General features: G+C 39.6%; 1 protein-coding gene across 1 annotated transcript in view; it reads left to right on the top strand.

Annotated features, from left to right (window-relative positions):
- The window catches only part of POLA1 (DNA polymerase alpha 1, catalytic subunit), a 205,338-nt gene that overhangs the window by 61,518 nt on the left and 126,709 nt on the right, over nucleotides 1–17,111 (top strand). Inside the window, exons 27-28 of the mRNA XM_074604397.1 lie at nucleotides 13,690–13,722; nucleotides 15,295–15,387. Of these exons, the coding sequence (XP_074460498.1) occupies nucleotides 13,690–13,722; nucleotides 15,295–15,387 (126 nt within the window). The remainder of the gene's footprint in view (nucleotides 1–13,689; nucleotides 13,723–15,294; nucleotides 15,388–17,111) is intronic.

Here is a 17,111-nt window from a genome sequence, read left to right as displayed (position 1 = left end):
GCTGGGGCGTTGGACCAGATGACCTCCAGCGGTCCCTTCCAACCTCAACCAGTCTGTGTATGTTTGTTTTTAAAGTTCAAACCAGGTCTTAGAATACCAGACGATTCCTACAAGGGATTTCTATTCTTACAATGTGTCCCTGTCTTTCCTTCTGTTTGGGGGTTGGTTGGTTGGTTTGTTTAATTTAGGCACCTGTAGTAATCTAAAGGCATTAAAAAGGATCTTAGCAACGTTTGTATCTATAATAGCAGTGGATGAAATCAAGCCAGTGTCGACCAGTGCTTGTGGTCGGATTATTATGTTGGCGCTAAAACTTCTCTCAGGGCCCTGCAGGTCTCATTTCAGATATAATTCTAATGAGGATATTGAATGACTGGTGTGACAATAATGTAAATTAGTGCTGGTGCCTTCTATTTAAACTGAAAAGTAGGAGCAAGAGAGAGCTTTGAAAGAAGGCTTCCTTGGCATATGAGTGAAGGCTGAGTTCTTTTATTAATGATTCAAACTCCAGTAATAAGAAGTAGGAAAGCTTGTTAGCTATGTTTTTAGATTAAACAAAACCTTTAGGTTGTGATGTTCTTTCTTTAACAGAATTTGTGGGATGAAGAATTTAAATGAAAATTTCCAAAGTCAAAGATTGATTGAGTTAAAGTATGTAGCATGAAATCAATCCTGTCAAATTGTAGGGAAATAAGTGAGAGGCTTATAAACATTGTTAATGTTTTAGAAATCTGGTTTTGTGCAAATGTGTTTTGAATTCTTTACAAATGAGATAACAGTAGGTCTAAACGGCAAATTAAGGATTTAAAAAATAATCAGCATGCCTCTCTTGCAGTAATGGATTTATGGAGGTAGCATGCTTTAGGTGCATTTGTAATTAAGTTTTTTCCATCATTAGAATAGAAATGTATTCCTGTTGAGCAATATCATTTTAGGTGAATTATGGGGATTGAATGAGTGGCAAAACTCCACTACTTTAATCCGATATGTGGCTAAAAGTCAGTATTTGGATTGGATTCCTAGAGGGTCAGGTTGAAAGGTTAAATACATTTGTTTGTTTTACTAGTCTTCATATTTCCATATTCTTTACAATTAATAAACAAATCCATATCCTGTGGTATTATACAGTGACAATTTAATGACTTGGCTTCATTAGCAATGAAGCCATACTGCTTTTAATTTTGAAACTCTAAATACTGAAATGGGTGGGCTGTACATGGAGTGCTTAACGACAGACTAATGCATAAAAGTAACTTCTGAAAGTGTCATTTCTTTGCATGAGTTCATAGTCCTGAAAAATTAATCTGAATGCTTTGATAAGCCTCTTTGTTCTGTTTTTAAAAACAGTGCAAGTGTCCTCAATTATGAGACAGTCTACAAATGGTATTAAAAATGCTCTAGACTGCAATTCCAGGTAATTGACCGTTAACTGCTGAAATCTCAAAGGCTGATAATAAGGTGGTCCCTTTCAGGAATTTGCTTTTGCATGAAACTCATCTTTTCTCAGTTGGAGAACTCTCAAAATTGTGTCATGGACCATGTTTCTGTTTCTGCGGGAGCTCCATGACATCAAATATGGTTCCATCCTTAGCTCCTTTGTCTGTAATATGTATGTTACTGTGGATGTCTATGGTTAGGCGGTAATTTCCATTGACATGGGCTCTGTTTTCCTATATGTCCTTATAGGAAAAGTCTGGAAGGTGAAGTTGCCCCAACCCACCCTACAGTTCCTATTCCTGACTTACAGTTGCAAGCCCTATTTAACAAGCAATTTAGGATTGTTAACTAGTAATTTTCTTTTGTAGTTGGTTTAAAAATAGCTTAAACCTTAAATGAGCTTTTTTAAAAAAAAAAAAGTATTTTTATTTCTACATTGAGATATAAGTGTATGGCAGAAATTAGCCATACGTCTTATAATCATCTGGTAGGCTGGTAGATTTTATTTCTGACATGCTTTGTAAGCACTTACTTTGTTTTTCGGGGGTCGTTTATGTCCTGAGGATCTCCATCTTCATTTTCTTTTGTCAGACATATCTAGAGAATTCAAGAAGCTCATTTTGAAGACATAATCTAAAAAGGCTATACTCTCTCAGGAGTTCTTTCCACCTGTATCCAAGCCAGCTTCATCAAGCGCTGCACAGAGGTCACACTGAACAAATAGAAAATCTGACTGGGACTTCACGCTATTAACGATGCGTGTTCCTCATTGTCTTTTCATGTCCTTGGGGCAATCACTACGTCCTGCCCGGAGCAGGGAATGTTGAGTGTCCCATCTAGAGTTGAAACTGTTTTCTTGCCCTGTTACCAGCTAAGAAGGCAGTTAAGAGCTGCCACAGGGGCTAGTCTGAAGAGACTGTGTAGGAGCCACGTCAATACAGTGGCTGGTGTTTGGACATAACGGAGGTGGTAACTGGCCCTGATGCTTCTTTTTCACTACTTTGATCAGCACCAAATGGGGTTGTGAGCTTCTGAGACTTGAGCACTGGTAGTTATTTAGTCCTGCATAGGTACATTGGTAAATGTCTTCATTTGTTACAAGTGCTCTGGTTTCGTTGTTCTCTGCAATTGGAATAATCTTTGTTTAACTTCTTTCTGTTATCTGTTGTAGCCAGGAAAGGCAGCATGTCATCAAAGACTAAGGTTCTCTACTTGCAGCAACAGTTTTCCTGGTTTCCAGCACTCTGTGTTTATGTTCCTGCACGATGAAAAACTTACTCTGTTACTTTTCTTTGATGCAGCAAGATTCACCTTACAGCAGATTTTCTTTTTTTTTTTTTTTTTTAACCTGTTTGGGCAATCCTAAAAGGACTTGCTTTCACCATATGCTTTGTTTTTTAAGTACAGTTGTGAACCCTTTAGGCATTTGTATACACCTGATCTCTCATATTTTGCGTTTGAGTAGGTTAGTGGAAACCTGAACATCCCAGTATAGCCAGGAAGCTGAATGTACAGGAACTTGCTCCAGGATGTCCACATCTTCCTCACGCTGGGGATCTCAGCTGTACATAGCACTCCACATTTGTCTCACCAGGGCTGTGTAAAGGAGGGAAGGACCACCTCCCTCGGATCTGCTGGCAATGCTCTGCCTCATGCAGCCCAGGCCACCTTTTCCACAAGAGTACATTGTTGGCTCATGGTCATCTTAGTGTCTACCAGCATGACCAGGTCTTCTTCTGCAAATCTGCTTTCCAGCCAGTCAGTCCCAGAGCCTATGGGGTTATTCCTCCCCTGGAGCAGGACTTATTATTTCCCTTTTTTGAACTTTATGGGATTCCTGTAGGCCATGAGACATCTCCAGCCTGTCAAGGTCCCTCTGAACAGCAGTACACCCATCTGGTGTATCAGCCACTCCTCCCTGTTTAATATTGTCTGCAGACTTGCTGAGGGTACACTCTGCACCATCGTCCACATCATTAACATGGACACTAAGCTGGATTGGACCCAGTATCGACCCTTGGGGTATGCCGCTAGGGACTGGCCTCCAGCTGGACTTTGTGCTACTGATCACAGCCCTTGGAGCCCAGCAGTGCAGCTGGTTTTCAGCCCATCTCGCTGGCTGCTTACGTAGCCCATACTTCATCAGTTTGTCTTTGAGGATGCTATGGTAGACGAAGCTGAAAGCCTTACTAAAGTCAAGATAACAAGAGCCGCTGCTTTCTCCCCTTGTCCACCAAGCCAGTCATCTCTTCACAGAGAGCTACCAGCTTGGTGAAGCATGATTTCCCCTTTGTAAATCCACACTGAACACTCCCAAGAACCTTCTTGTGCTTTGTGTCTGGAAAGCAGTTGTTTTCACAATTATTTGTTCCACCACCTTTTCTCAGGACCTGAGGTGAGGCTGACCAGTCTCTAGTTCCCTGGCATCTCCTCCTCCTTGCCCATCTTGAGGAGGATAGCAGTGACATTTGCTTTCTTCCAGTCCTAGGGAACCTGCCATGATCATAGAATCATAGGGTTGGAAGGGACCTCTGGAGATCATCTAGTCCAACCCCTCTGCCAGAGCAGAGTGATCTTAGAGCAGGTTGCACAGGAATGCGTCCAGGCGGGTTTGGAATGTCTCCAGAGACGGAGACTCCACCACCTCTCTGGGCAGCCTGTGCCAGTGCTCTGCCACCCTCACAGTAAAGAAGTTCCTCCTCATGTTTAGGTGGAACTTCCTATGCTCAAGTTTGTGCCCATTACCTCTTGTCCTGACACTTGGCACCACTGAAAAGAGCCTGGCCCCATCCTCCTGACACCCACCCTTTAAGTATTTATAAGTGTCGACAAGGTCCCCCCTCAGCCATCTTTTTTTCCAGACTGAAGAACCCAAATCCCTCAGCCTTTCTTCATAAGAGAGGTGTTCCAGTCCCCTAATCATCTTGGTAGCTCTCTGCTGCACCCTCTCCAGCAGTTCCCTGTCCTTCTTGAGCTGGGGAGCCCAGAACTGGACACAGTACTCCAGGTGCAGCCTCACCAAGGCAGAGTAGAGGGGGAGGATGACCTCCCTCGACCTGCTGGCCACACTCTTCTTGATGCACCCCAGGATGCCATTGGCCTTCTTGGCCACGAGGGCACATTGGTGGCTCATGGTCATGCTGTTGTCTACCAGGACTCCCAGGTCTCTTTCCACAGAGCTGCTCTCCAGCAGGTCAGCCCCCAACCTGTACTGGTGCATGGGGTTATCCCTCCCCAGGGGCAGCACCTTACACTTGCCCTCATTGAATTTCATAAGGTTCCTCTTTGCCTAGCTCTCCAACCTGTCTAGGTCTCTCTGTATGGTGGCACAGCCTTCCGGTGTGTCAGCCACTCCCCCCAGCTTGGTGTCATCAGCAAACTTGCTGAGGGTGCACTCTATCACCTCTTCCAGGTCAGTGACGAATATATTAAAGAGTTTTCCACCATATTTCCATGATCCCAGTGAAGTCATAGCCCTGTAACTGCATCAGACTTCTGATTCTTCCTCTTTGTTCCCTGTGCTGTGTGCATTAGTGCACATGTCTTTCCTGGTCCTGATGATGCCCTGAAAGAGTGCAAGAACTTTGTGCGTAACACTGTCCTGTAGGCACTCCCTTATTTACATGGATGCGCTTGAAGAGGGCTCCTTTGGGCCCTGTGTTGTTGCTCACATCATGCCCCACCTTTGCTTCCCGTGGTGGTTTGCAGCTTCCTCATGGTCATGCACTCCCACCCCCATCAATCCTAGTTTAAAGCTTTCCTTACCAGGTTGGGTAGCCTGTTGGCACAGATCATTTTGCCCCACGTAGTCAGATGGATCCTGCCTTGTCGAAGCACTTCTTGGTCCTCAAAGAGAGGTCCATGAACATAAAGAAAACAAAACCCTGCTGCTAATACCAACTGTGCAGCCATAGAGGATGAATGAGTATTGTTCAACTTTATAAAAACAACTGTCATGTTGTCTAAATATATCTAGTTTAATGAAACAAAATTATAAGCTTTATGAAAATCTTGCATGACACTTAAGAAATTAGGTAAGAGAACTTTCTTTGTAGGGTAATTAGAGGCTAAAATACTTTTCTGAATTTGAATAGATGGTGCTTTGATAGACAACCACTTAGGCATGATGAACGAATAGTTTAGTTTTAAAGCAGTTCAAACCACTTACAAAGATTTTTTTTGATGGACACAACGTTCGCTGACAATCTAGTCATTACCAAGACTAGCATGTCCTCTCATCTATGAAATTTCAGGATCATTTTCAGTGAATATACCTGTATCTAGACAGAGGTTGCCTTGTTCTGTTCAGTATACCTATTGCAAAATGCCTATGGCTCTTTAAAAAAGAGGATGGGTTTTTCAGTACAAGTCCTTTTTGCTTTTTCTTTTAAGAATACTCATGAGGTAGTACATGTTTTCTGCATCTGTTTTTCTCTTTAGCACTTGCTTGTCTTCCCCCAGCCCTTCTCTTTTTCCAAGCACACAAGTTGTGGTTATTACCTGTAAGATGCTGACCAGCATCTTTTTTAAGATTACGTAGAAAAGTAATCCATGTTCAACACACCTTTCTTTTTATAATGAAATTTTCTTTAACAATTGGAAGATAAGGGAGGGAAGGCCTTATGGAAATGTAAGTCCTGTTTTCTGCTTCTTACTAAAAAAAAAAGGAGGGGGACAGGATTTGATTCTCAAGGAATTTGTCATCATCTTGGATAGTGCACTGAGTTTATCCACTGCTTCAAAAAAGAATTCAGTCTTTAGACTATTGGCTTTATTTCTCTTTCTGGTTTACAGAAATAGATCTTTTTGAAAAACTGTCTTCACTATTGATTCTGAGACCCACTCCTTGATTTCTCTAGGGCTTCTAGTTACATAGCTACAAGAGTAACTTATCTGGGAGATGAAACGATACTTACATTCCTGTCACCTCAAGATTGAGAGACATGCTTATATATTTGAAGGATGATTTCTAAAACTATAGTTCAACTTAAACCTGATGTGGAGGGATAGTATGGTTATTCTTCCCTACTCAGGAATAGATTTTGCTGTTATTTGGACAAAAATCTCTGTGCTCCGTTTTAAACCTTGACTGGATTCTAACTTTTCTCATTGAATAGGAAGCCTTGGCTTATAAGTAACTCATTTTAATTATTTACTGTTCTTGTTGTTTTATTTTTTCTTGTGAAAGATTGATTCTCTATTGCTGAATGTGTTAAACCAGTTCAATTTAGGAAACAAAGCAAAATAAATCTTTCCTGTCTTAAATGTTCGTTCATTTCACTGAAACAAATGCTGCTGTTTTCTCTAAGGAGGATATACTTGTCTGTACGCATTTAAATATTGAATAACTTAACACATGTTTTGGTTTTATTAGGAAATAGTAAATTATGCTTGTCATATTCTTTCTTATTAGAAGTGGTTTTACTTGTGGTTTGTGACACGGTTAGCTTTTGATGTGTACTTGAAATGCACAAAAGGTTTTCATATCAAGCAAACCTAGCTTTGCGTCTTATAGTTAAGTACAAAATGTTCATCAAGCAGATTTATTTAATGGATTTAAATAAAAAAATATTCATAAGAGTTAATGAGCTGAAATTGGTTTGAGTACCACGTTCTTCAAGGGGTTTTGGGTGTTGTGGATCTTGTTTTTTCATGGAATGAAACGGAAGAAAATTTCCTGCTCCTTCATTGGTTTTAGGTCAGAACAAAAATAATTCTGTGGGTGGGCTGTGAGCCCTCGTGCTTCTCTAGGAACTGACACTGGTTCTAGTGTTTGGTTTCTCTGGAAGGACCATTACTGACTCTGGAGGGTTAGGAGATGCCCATGCCATATGGATGTCTTTCAGAGCTAGTTATCCACCTGGATATTATATTCTTATTGCTTCTGGGAACACGAAGTGGAGTCAGAACTGGGTCAGTTACCTTCTATGCACTCAAGTGTTCGACTTGGTTGTTGAACACTCAGTTTCTCCATTTCCAAGAGTTTAAATGAATTTCCAACACAGAAGTTTCTGGTTTTGGTTTGGTTTGGTTTTTTTTACTTTTTGTCCAAAGATGTAGGAGTATGTTTCATTGTTTTTTCTTTTATCCCAGTACCAAAATAATCCTTTGCAAAATAGGCAAAATTCCCTTTAGTATAGCATGGTTCGTAATATATTGCGCAGCATAACCAATAATTATACAATTTAGGAAGGAATTAATTCTGGTTTTCCTGTTCTCTTCAGCGAGACTCACCATGAATACTTGAAATACTATAGAATTTTAAATCTATAATTGTTTCTGGCACCAAAGGAACATTGTCTTCAAGTTGTGATTTGATTCACATCATCATCTTCAGTGTTTTACTATCATCTTTGCATTCCTTGTCAAAGTGTGACAAAAGTACACGATTACTGTTGTGTTCAGCACGCTTCCATTATTGCCTTTTCTGTGCATTTTCTGTTGTTAGTGAGGCAGAAGATCCTACCTTTTGTTGGCATGTAAACATGTATTACTGGATCTTTGTGTGCACTGCTTCAGACCTTGGAACCATTCTCCCTTTGGTTTTGGTGCACCATCCAATTCTGGTTTTATACACAGCATCTATCAAAGTTGCATTGATGTCTGTCAACTTTGTTGGGTGGAGTATGGACAGTTAATTTCAGTGTTTCTGGAAAAAAAAAACAACTAGAAGGGAAAATTTTGTCAGCGTGGCATCTATTTCTGATGCTCTTAACATTTCCTGAGTGTAAATTTTTGGGAAATGTAACTTTCAATGCATTGCCTAAGTAAAGCAAATACTTGGTAAAAACACTTTACAACAAACATACTTATTAACTACTTGAATCTGGTCACTCAAACTTCTCTAAATTAAGTCCATCAACTAACGAAAAGGCTGTATTACAATGCTTCATTCCTTGTGGCCTTCCATCTTTCTTTCACTTTTGCTTATGGCATATGTGCCTTTTTGTCCAGTGATTGAAACTTTCTTTGAAAATCCTCCTTAATAAAACCTTTTTGCAGCATCCCATGGCTGTGGTTTATTGGTGCTCGAGGCTACTTCTCACAAAACACTAGCAAAGTTAATGAATAGGTTGCAAAAATGCAGATGTTCAGAGATAGTTCTTATGTAGATTAGTGAGTGGTGTTACATACTGTTAACACCTGTTAACACTTTCTGCCTATTTGTTCCTCTGTGTCATGGGAAGGACTAGCTAATATGAATTACTAAAGCTGCTGACAGAATTATTTTCTTACTTATAGTTGCACAAGTAAATAGCTGAGGTGGGAAAAAAAAATCAGGTCTACACTAGATAACTACAGGTTCTCTACTCTGCCTTGGTGCGGCCGCACCTGGAATACTGTGTCCAGTTCTGGGCTCCCCGGTTCAAGAAGGACAGGGAACTGCTGGAGAGGGTGCAGCAAAGGGCTACCAAGATGATTAGGGGACCGGAACACCTCTCTTATCAGGAAAGGCTGAGGGATTTGGGTCTCTTCAGTCTGGAAAAAAGACGACTGAGGGGGGACCTTATCAACACTTATAAATACTTAAAGGGTGGGTGTCAAGAGGATGGGGCCAGGCTCTTTTCGGTGGTGCCCAGCGTCAGGACAAGAGGTAATGGGCACAAACTTGAGCATAGGAAGTTCCACCTAAACCTGAGGAGGAACTTCTTTACTGTGAGGGTGGCAGAGCACTGGCACAGGCTGCCCAGAGAGGTGGTGGAGTCTCCGTCTCTGGAGACATTCCAAACCCGCCTGGACGCATTCCTGTGCAACCTGCTGTATGTGACCCTGCTCTGGCAGAGGGTTGGACTAGATGATCTCCAGAGGTCCCTTCCAACCCTATGATTCTATGATTCTAGGTAGTCTTAAAAAATACAGTTTTTGCCAAGGTTGTAAGAGTGTTAGTTTTTCTCCTTTAGCAAAGTGAATGCATCAGCGATTTTTTTTTTTTTTTTTTTGGTTGGTTTGGTATGCATCTTTGGTGCAATATTTTCACAATCATTCTGGTCAGTCTTTTCAGTCTGGTCGTAAGTCTCCCTTTCTGTCCTTTCACGTCTGCGGCCCCAGGAATCTACAGAAAATTGGTGTCTCTTCAGGAGAAATCTTTGCATCAGCATGGTAGTTTTGTGCCCTATCCCATTGTTTTTTAACTCAGCTATCTTAGCTTGTTTTCGCATAAGCGTCCTCTTGTAGGAAGGTATTCTTTAGTGGTTTTTAAATACGGTACGTTTAAAAATACTTGATGTAATAGATAATGGTAAAGCTGTTCTTTGTATATTTATTTATTTTTAATCATTCCCTTTCTTAAATCGCATCCTCATTTAATTAATTAGTGAGTTGGAGTAGAATTAGGACAGGGAATTTTGCAGTTTGATCATTGCTTGTCTACAATTACAATCTCTCATATTGACGCTCAGTTCATGGGCGAGAGAATGTGTGTTGCTAGTCTTGCTTTTACAAGAAAAAAGTTAAAATAGAATTTCACAGATGTTCACTGTGCTGAGAAGTTCACAGGTTTCTAGAAGTATATGTTTGCTGGGGGGGAGGGGGCACGGCTGTACAGATGGGTTGCCAGGCAATTAATTCTTCCTACTTGGATTGCCTGCAATAGGAGACAATCCAGCTCTCATGAGCAGCGCAATATTATTTGCAAAAGGAAACGACCGAGTAACAATTTTCCTATTCTCTTCCTTCTTTCTTCTGTCTTCCCAGCCTCACTATAAACCTCCCTTCCTTTGCTGTGCATTTCTGATAAACTGGTAATGATTGATATGATAGCAGTGCTGTCATTCTTTTTAACCAAAAACAAAAAAAATCGTTTTTATTCTAGGTATTTTAATAGAGTCCCATTAAGGATGTATTGCTGACTGAAATATTGGCATGAAGGGCTCTCACTGAGCCGAGCTGAGCCCACGAATTAAGAAGTCAGGAAATCGGCTGCTGCATTGCAAAAGAACCTTGTGTGACACAGTATCTCCTGATTGGGGGGATCATTACTGCTATTATGACTCGACTTGCGTAGGAATTTTAAATTTCATCTGAATGTCAGTAATAACCCTCTTAGCAAATTATCCTGAATAAAATCACGAAGGCATTTTATATAATAGGTGTTGAATTACTGGATAGATTTGCTAATTAAATACTCTTTGTTCTGCTGCAGTTGACATTACAGGGTAAGATCTTGAACAATTATTCTCAACAGCTGTACTTTGTTAAGGGAAAAATTAACTACAAAGTTTATTTTTTTTTCTACACTTGAAGTTGGCAGATTTTTGAAATGTGCTTGAAAAAAATTCCATCATCCAATTGGTAATGAGAAGATAAATATGCAGGTGTTGCTGTAAAATCAGATAACTACCGACTGCCTTATTAATGAATTTAGCAAGCCTTTATAACCTTCTGTTTTGTAACTGTTGGCACTTACAAGTGATCTCCTGTCAGAATGGGTAGCACTAGCATATGCCAGTCACTTGGTGAAGCTAACTTGTCTGTAACCCTCTTGTTATTGCCTACATCCACCGCTGTCCTCAGAGACAATTAGACAATAGTCTTTGCACAGCCGAACAGTTTTGGTTTTTTTAGTAGGGGGTAATCCTATTTTTAAAAAAAAAAAAAATAAATTATCTTTCTAACTATTAATAGATAGAGTTATTTCAGAGAATTAAGTAGAAAATGCCAGAGATTATCAAGGGAAAAAATGGTAGACCGTCTTTTCTTTTACATGTAAACTCTTTGGTTCTCTGTCCAATTATTCAATTTTGCTTCAGGGATTCCTGTTTGCTTTTGGAGTACTAAGAGAAAGGTATAACCTTTTTTGTGGGTGTTAGCTAATAAATGAGAGAAGGGTATGTGTGTGTGTGTAAATAAACTGGGATTCTGATTACTGTATATGAAATTTGATGTCATGTACCAGTGATATGTGTCTTTAGAATAATTCCAAAACTCCATGAAAAGGTGCTGGGGCGGTGCCGTCTGAATCACTCGCAGATGAATAGGAGTGGAATATCTTTTTTAAGCTTCTGATTAAAATGGAATCGGGTGCGTCTGAGCATACACTGCCTAGAGTGGATCTGCAGTTAAGACTCACCATTTTCCTGTCCGTCTTTGTCTACGTAGAAGATTGAGGCCAGCTGAGCTTTTTGCAGTTTGGGCCTTCAGCAGAGTTCAGGCATCTGAGTACCAAGTTTGCAGCATCAGTGGATGGTCTTTAAACTAACTGCATGTTTTGAACTTGACCCAGAGAGTGTAAATCCATAGGTATCCATATGTAGTTGGGGAATAACTGTGATAAGGACATTCATTGTGAGTCAGCTGTGCCACAGTTACGTGGTGGCTTGGAACCTAACCTTTCCTTAAGTGCCTTGAAGGGAATGGTATATTATGTTTGCTTAGTTCATGCCTTTGTACTTCTGGGGAGTGAGTCTATCCTTAGGTGCAGCAATTTCTCTTTGAAGATGAAAGTGGCTAGAAAATGTGTCTGAACAGAAACTATGGTGAAACAGAATATTGAGTTTGCGAAGTTGAGCATTGTGAAACTAAGAATGCCGGGGCAATATAGCTTTTGGTGCATAAATCTGTGGTGCGTAATTTAAAACAAACTGAAAAAGCATAGGGGAGCATCATACTTCAGTGTTCATCACTGTGATTGTCTAAAGGTTCAGAAACATTAAAGAAACTTGCTGTTAATGTTGAAGGAATAACAGTGTTGTCATCCTGTTTGTGTACTGTTATGTAGAAGTGAACATTCCACCTTTGTTTCAGAATTGCTTGTTGCAACAGCAGTAGTCAATATTGCGGTAGTCAACACTCTTGGAATCATTTCAGGCTCCTTGGCTTTATGGAAGTCACGAGATTTCCCTTAAGATGGTCTTTTTCCCACTGAGCATGGCCAGTTCTTCCCTGTTCGTCATTTTTTTTCTTTCCTCATCCCTGCTAATTTCTACTGCTCCGCTCCCTGTCACAGAGTTCTTGGATAGAAGTCATTATTGTGCCTTTTTGGCAAATGTGGCCAAGGAGTATTACAATTTAATGTATGCAAAATAATAAAATCTAGAGTAGGTCACAAAATTTAACATAACCTGTTAAAATAGCGTGTTGCCTCACTATCTTTATAGCTAGAGTACCAAATTGTTTGGGTTCACCTAAAAGACTCTGATCTATTGCTGTAGCAAGTGGTTCAAAGTAAAACTCTTTAAGAAAATTAAAACTATAAATGTATATGAATAGCAGGACTGGATGAAAAAGAACTGAGGCTTAGGCTGAGTGGGGATGGGAAGGACCGAAAGCAGGGAACTGGGACTAACCAGGTGGAATCTGACAGAGCACTAGGATGCTGATGAGAAAGGAAATGGGGGAATATGGGCAGGTGACAGAAGGAATGGACTGGATGTTAGTTCTCTTGCAGCTGTGCAAACTTCAGCAAGCCCTTGCTGCTGCATCAGCTACACATTTTGTTCATCAAGCTAGTTTTACTGTGTCTTTTCTGCGCTACAGCCATATGTGTGGCTTCAGATGGTACGTTCTTCCACCCCTTTCCGATATGTTGACCAGTATTAGAGATGGAAGCAGCAGCCTACTCATGTGAGGTCTCTATAGCTATTTATAAGGTTCAGAGAATTGCTATTCAGAGCATTCAGGGAACTTGGGATGCACTCTTGGCTGAGGAACAAACCAGGTTACACACAGATTTGCCCACTGATTCAACATCTGTATCCTATCTCTATCCCAGCTCCTTGTCCCAGTTATGGTTTCCCTAAGGAGTTTGCTTTTTGATGACCCATTTTAAGATGATTACAAGGGTAATCAACCTTTTGACTAGGTTCTTGTTAAGTGAGCACCATCCAGCCTGTACTGGATGTTTTTGAGAAAAAGCTCAATGACATCAAGAGATAAGATGATGGACATGAAGGAGACGACTGACCTAAATTACTGAAAGAGGATTAATTCCGGCACTTCATGATTAAGTTTTATTTGAGCATTTGATTCAGTGTTCTTTTTTTCCTAAGGTAGAATGTGTGTGTGCACATGCAATTTTGAGATTTGTTTTAATCTTGTTTTAGGGGAGTTAATAATAGCATTAATACAAGGTCAGATGAGAATTTACTCATGTAATAGGAGTATTGAGGTGACTGTGTGTTGCCAGGAGAGAGGTGGTTTGCTTTGTTTTGAAAGGTGAGAGCATTTGGAGTTAGCAACCTAATGAATGTGTTTGCATGTGTAAGCTTGTAATTATATCATACGCTAATCTTTGATTATTTTTTTTCATTTCAGATTTTGATGCATACCAAGGAGATGGTGCAAAAGGTAATGCTGAGCATTTTCATTAAACAACAACTCTTAAAGAGCACACCTGGTGAAATTTTTTTATTCTAGGAGAACTGTAACCCAAACAGACCTGAAATCACTTCTTAGGATGCCTGGTTTACAAATGTAATCCTTCCTAATGGATTATAGCTTTTTTCTTTTCCTACCACAGATATGATCTGGCCCCCGCTTGAAGCCTATGTGTGACTGTTTCAAGCAAATTAGCAACAGTGCTAATTAGAGTTTACTCATAGACCTGTTACACCATGTGTTCTAGTGTTTTATTACGGTTTATTTTTTGGCTTCCTTTAAACTCTGCCACAGGGTGGTTTTTTGACTATATGGAGTTTAACATGGACATAGCCATGCTGCAGTTCTTACAGCTGCATTGATTTTTCCACCCCTGAAGACATCAGGTTTTCATTTTTTCAAGTTAACATTATGTAATTGGATGCATTTGCCCATTTTTTGGTGACATTTACTGGTATTGACAATTTTTCTTTTCACCTTCTTCCTTGCTATTCCTTTCATATGCACCTCAGGCTTTTTTTATGTGCTTCAATTTGTCTGGAGTTTGCTCTATTATCCCAGAGCATTATGGCAGTCTGGCTGGTGTTTGAACACAATCTTTTCCAAGTAGGGCATTTGAATTGTTACAAGGATCAGAATGAGATATGATGCGAAGGGCAGAGTGTTAGAGAGAAGGATTCAAGTAGGTGTTTGTGTTCATCATCTCCAACTGTAATTGTTCAGTAGTTCAACCTGGAGATACAAAACTTGTGGATCACAGTAGCAAGATCCTTATCCAAAAGGAGAATCTTTTCCCTGAAAGATCTGCTGTCCAGGGGAGGACTAACACAGGTAATTAGATTACAGCAGAAGAAAACAGGTGGGAATGGCGAGATGGAAATACAAAGCCACATACATAATCTGAAAAAGTGTAAAAAGAGCAGCCTAATCTGGACAGTACTGTGATATTCTCAGTTACCGGATCCATTAGCCAATACCTTCACTAGATTTGTTTGAAATAGAGTACTACATTAATAACTATTATATTATAATAAGTATGATTTCTTTTTAATCCAGAACGACTTATTTTGTGATGGTTACAAATGGGATAGGATACCTGACTGTATTATTACCTTTCAAGCAAATTGGCTAAATGTCTTATCTGAATAGCCTGAATTGGTCTGGCGGTCTTTGAGTCCCAGTGATCTTCTTGTGTCTTAGCAGTCCAAAGTTGTTTCTGATTAGTGTTCCTGCTGTTCCTGAAGATTAGACTTGTGCACTGGCATTCATTTAGTAAAATTTTAACTACTTATATTATGTACACAACTAAACAGTGATTTTTTTTTTTAAACATATCAATGGTTTAAGTTTCATTATTCTCTTTAAATTCAAATATGTTTTAATTAAATGTACAGACTTCTCAGTAAAACCTTACTTTACATTTTTTTGCTTTTTAGTATTTAAGGGTAATATATGGACAGCAATCTCTTTGAATCTTGAAGTGGGACTTTAAAGAGATGGAGTGGTTTTGGTTTGTTTTTCAAAACAATTTGTTTTGTTTAGATGAACCTTGAAGTGATTTATGGAGACACAGATTCCATTATGATAAACACTAATAGCACCAATTTGGATGAGGTCTTCAAGCTGGGGAACAAGGTAAGGAAATTTTTTTCTTTTTAAAGCTTTCCTACATGCCTGTGTTGTAACGCTAGGAGTGGAGCAGACAGTGCTAAGAGAGGACTCTGTGGCATAAGCAGGGAATAGGTCATGAGGAAGAACTACTAGACCATTTATGGAAGCTATGGAGTAGTAAAAGCTCAGAGTGCCCTATCTTCAAGTGTAGCTACTCTGTGCATTTTTAAAAGTGATTAAATTAGAACAAAACATTTCATGGAATCATTGAATGGTCTATGTTGAAAGGGACCTTTCAGATCATCGAGTCCAATCATCAACCTAGCACTGCCAAAACCACCACAAAACCATGTCCTTAGGCATCATGTCTACCTGTCTTTTAAATACCTCCAGGGATGGCGATTCCACTGCTTCCCTGGGCAGCCTGTTCCAAGACTTGATAACCCTTTCTCTGAAGACGTTTTTCCTAATATCCAATCTAAACCTCCCCTGGCCTAACTTGAGGCCATTTCCTCTTGTCCTGTAACTTGTTACTTGGGAGAAAAGATTTCTAACAAATCCTTAGTTACCAGGAGACTATCTGAATACGAGGTAAGCCAACATAGAACTAATGTGGAGGAATTGTACCTTACAATTACAATGTGAGCACAATTTTTATTTTAATGATTTTTGTTTTGACATGAGAAGTGTCTATCAGTTTAGTTTCGTTTAGTTACATAGTATGTATTACACTGTATGTGCCATCAGACTTCCAGTGGTAAATTCAAATATTAATTCCCACGGTGTAATAGATATGGAAGAGATGTGTTTGATTAGCAGTTGGCAACTGACAATGTGGAAATTTTGTGGCTCTGTGAAGGTGTGGTAGAGAAGTGAGAAGCGTTTCAGAACATTTTAAAGAAAAGATGCGAGAGAAGTTGTTTTTGAAAGAGGAAAGAAATTGGGGTGAAAATGAGAACTATGGAAGTTCTAAAGAAACAAAGAAAAAGTAGGGGCTTTTTTCAGTGTAGTATTAAACAAAAGTCATGGAACTTTAAGGCAAGGGTGATTCTGGGTTTTTTAGGATACTTCTGCCTCCGTGCCAAGTTGGTACTTTGAGAAGCAGATGCATTTAAGGAGCACGGGAAAAAGGAATATCTTGACGTCATAACCAAGTTGCAGGAGGGTTGATGGCATAGAAGAAAGAAATCTTTCTTTTTTTGTTTGCCACGTGCAAGACCAAGTATATAGTTTCAAGTGTGCATATACACTAGTGTGTAAGAAAGTTTAATCTTACGATAGCTCTGTGTGTGTGGTTTCATTCTGGTTTGGTCTTTGTCCCTGTACTCCCATTTGCTGGGTAAGTGTTATAGAACAACAGTTAAATAATAACAACTTCTACAAAGTCTGACAGGATTGTCGTTGTAGGTTAAATATTTCTGACTTTGATTCAGGTTCACTGAGAGAATAGGTGGGTTTTTGAACTTGTCACGTGCTTAATGATTCTTTTTAAGAGTCAAAACGTAGGATTTCTTATCCCGTACACTTCCGTGTCCTATATCACTTGTTTGTGTGTTTTTAAGATGTACCTGTTTTGATTAATGTTTTCATATTGTGCACTTGATCTTAAAAGTGAATAAACTTATGTCTGTAAATAAGCACACACTCAAAACTAGCATCATCATTGTGAGAGCCGTGGATCGCAATGTTCTTTCTCTGGCATAAAAAAGTGGTTCTTGTGTTTCTTGTTTGTTTGTTTATTCCTCAAA

This window comes from Larus michahellis, chromosome 1 (genome assembly GCF_964199755.1).
Source record: "Larus michahellis chromosome 1, bLarMic1.1, whole genome shotgun sequence".
Classification (NCBI taxonomy): domain Eukaryota; kingdom Metazoa; phylum Chordata; class Aves; order Charadriiformes; family Laridae; genus Larus; species Larus michahellis.
The sequence above is the reverse complement of the archived record's forward strand: the minus strand, read 5'-3'. Positions and strand labels throughout refer to the sequence as shown.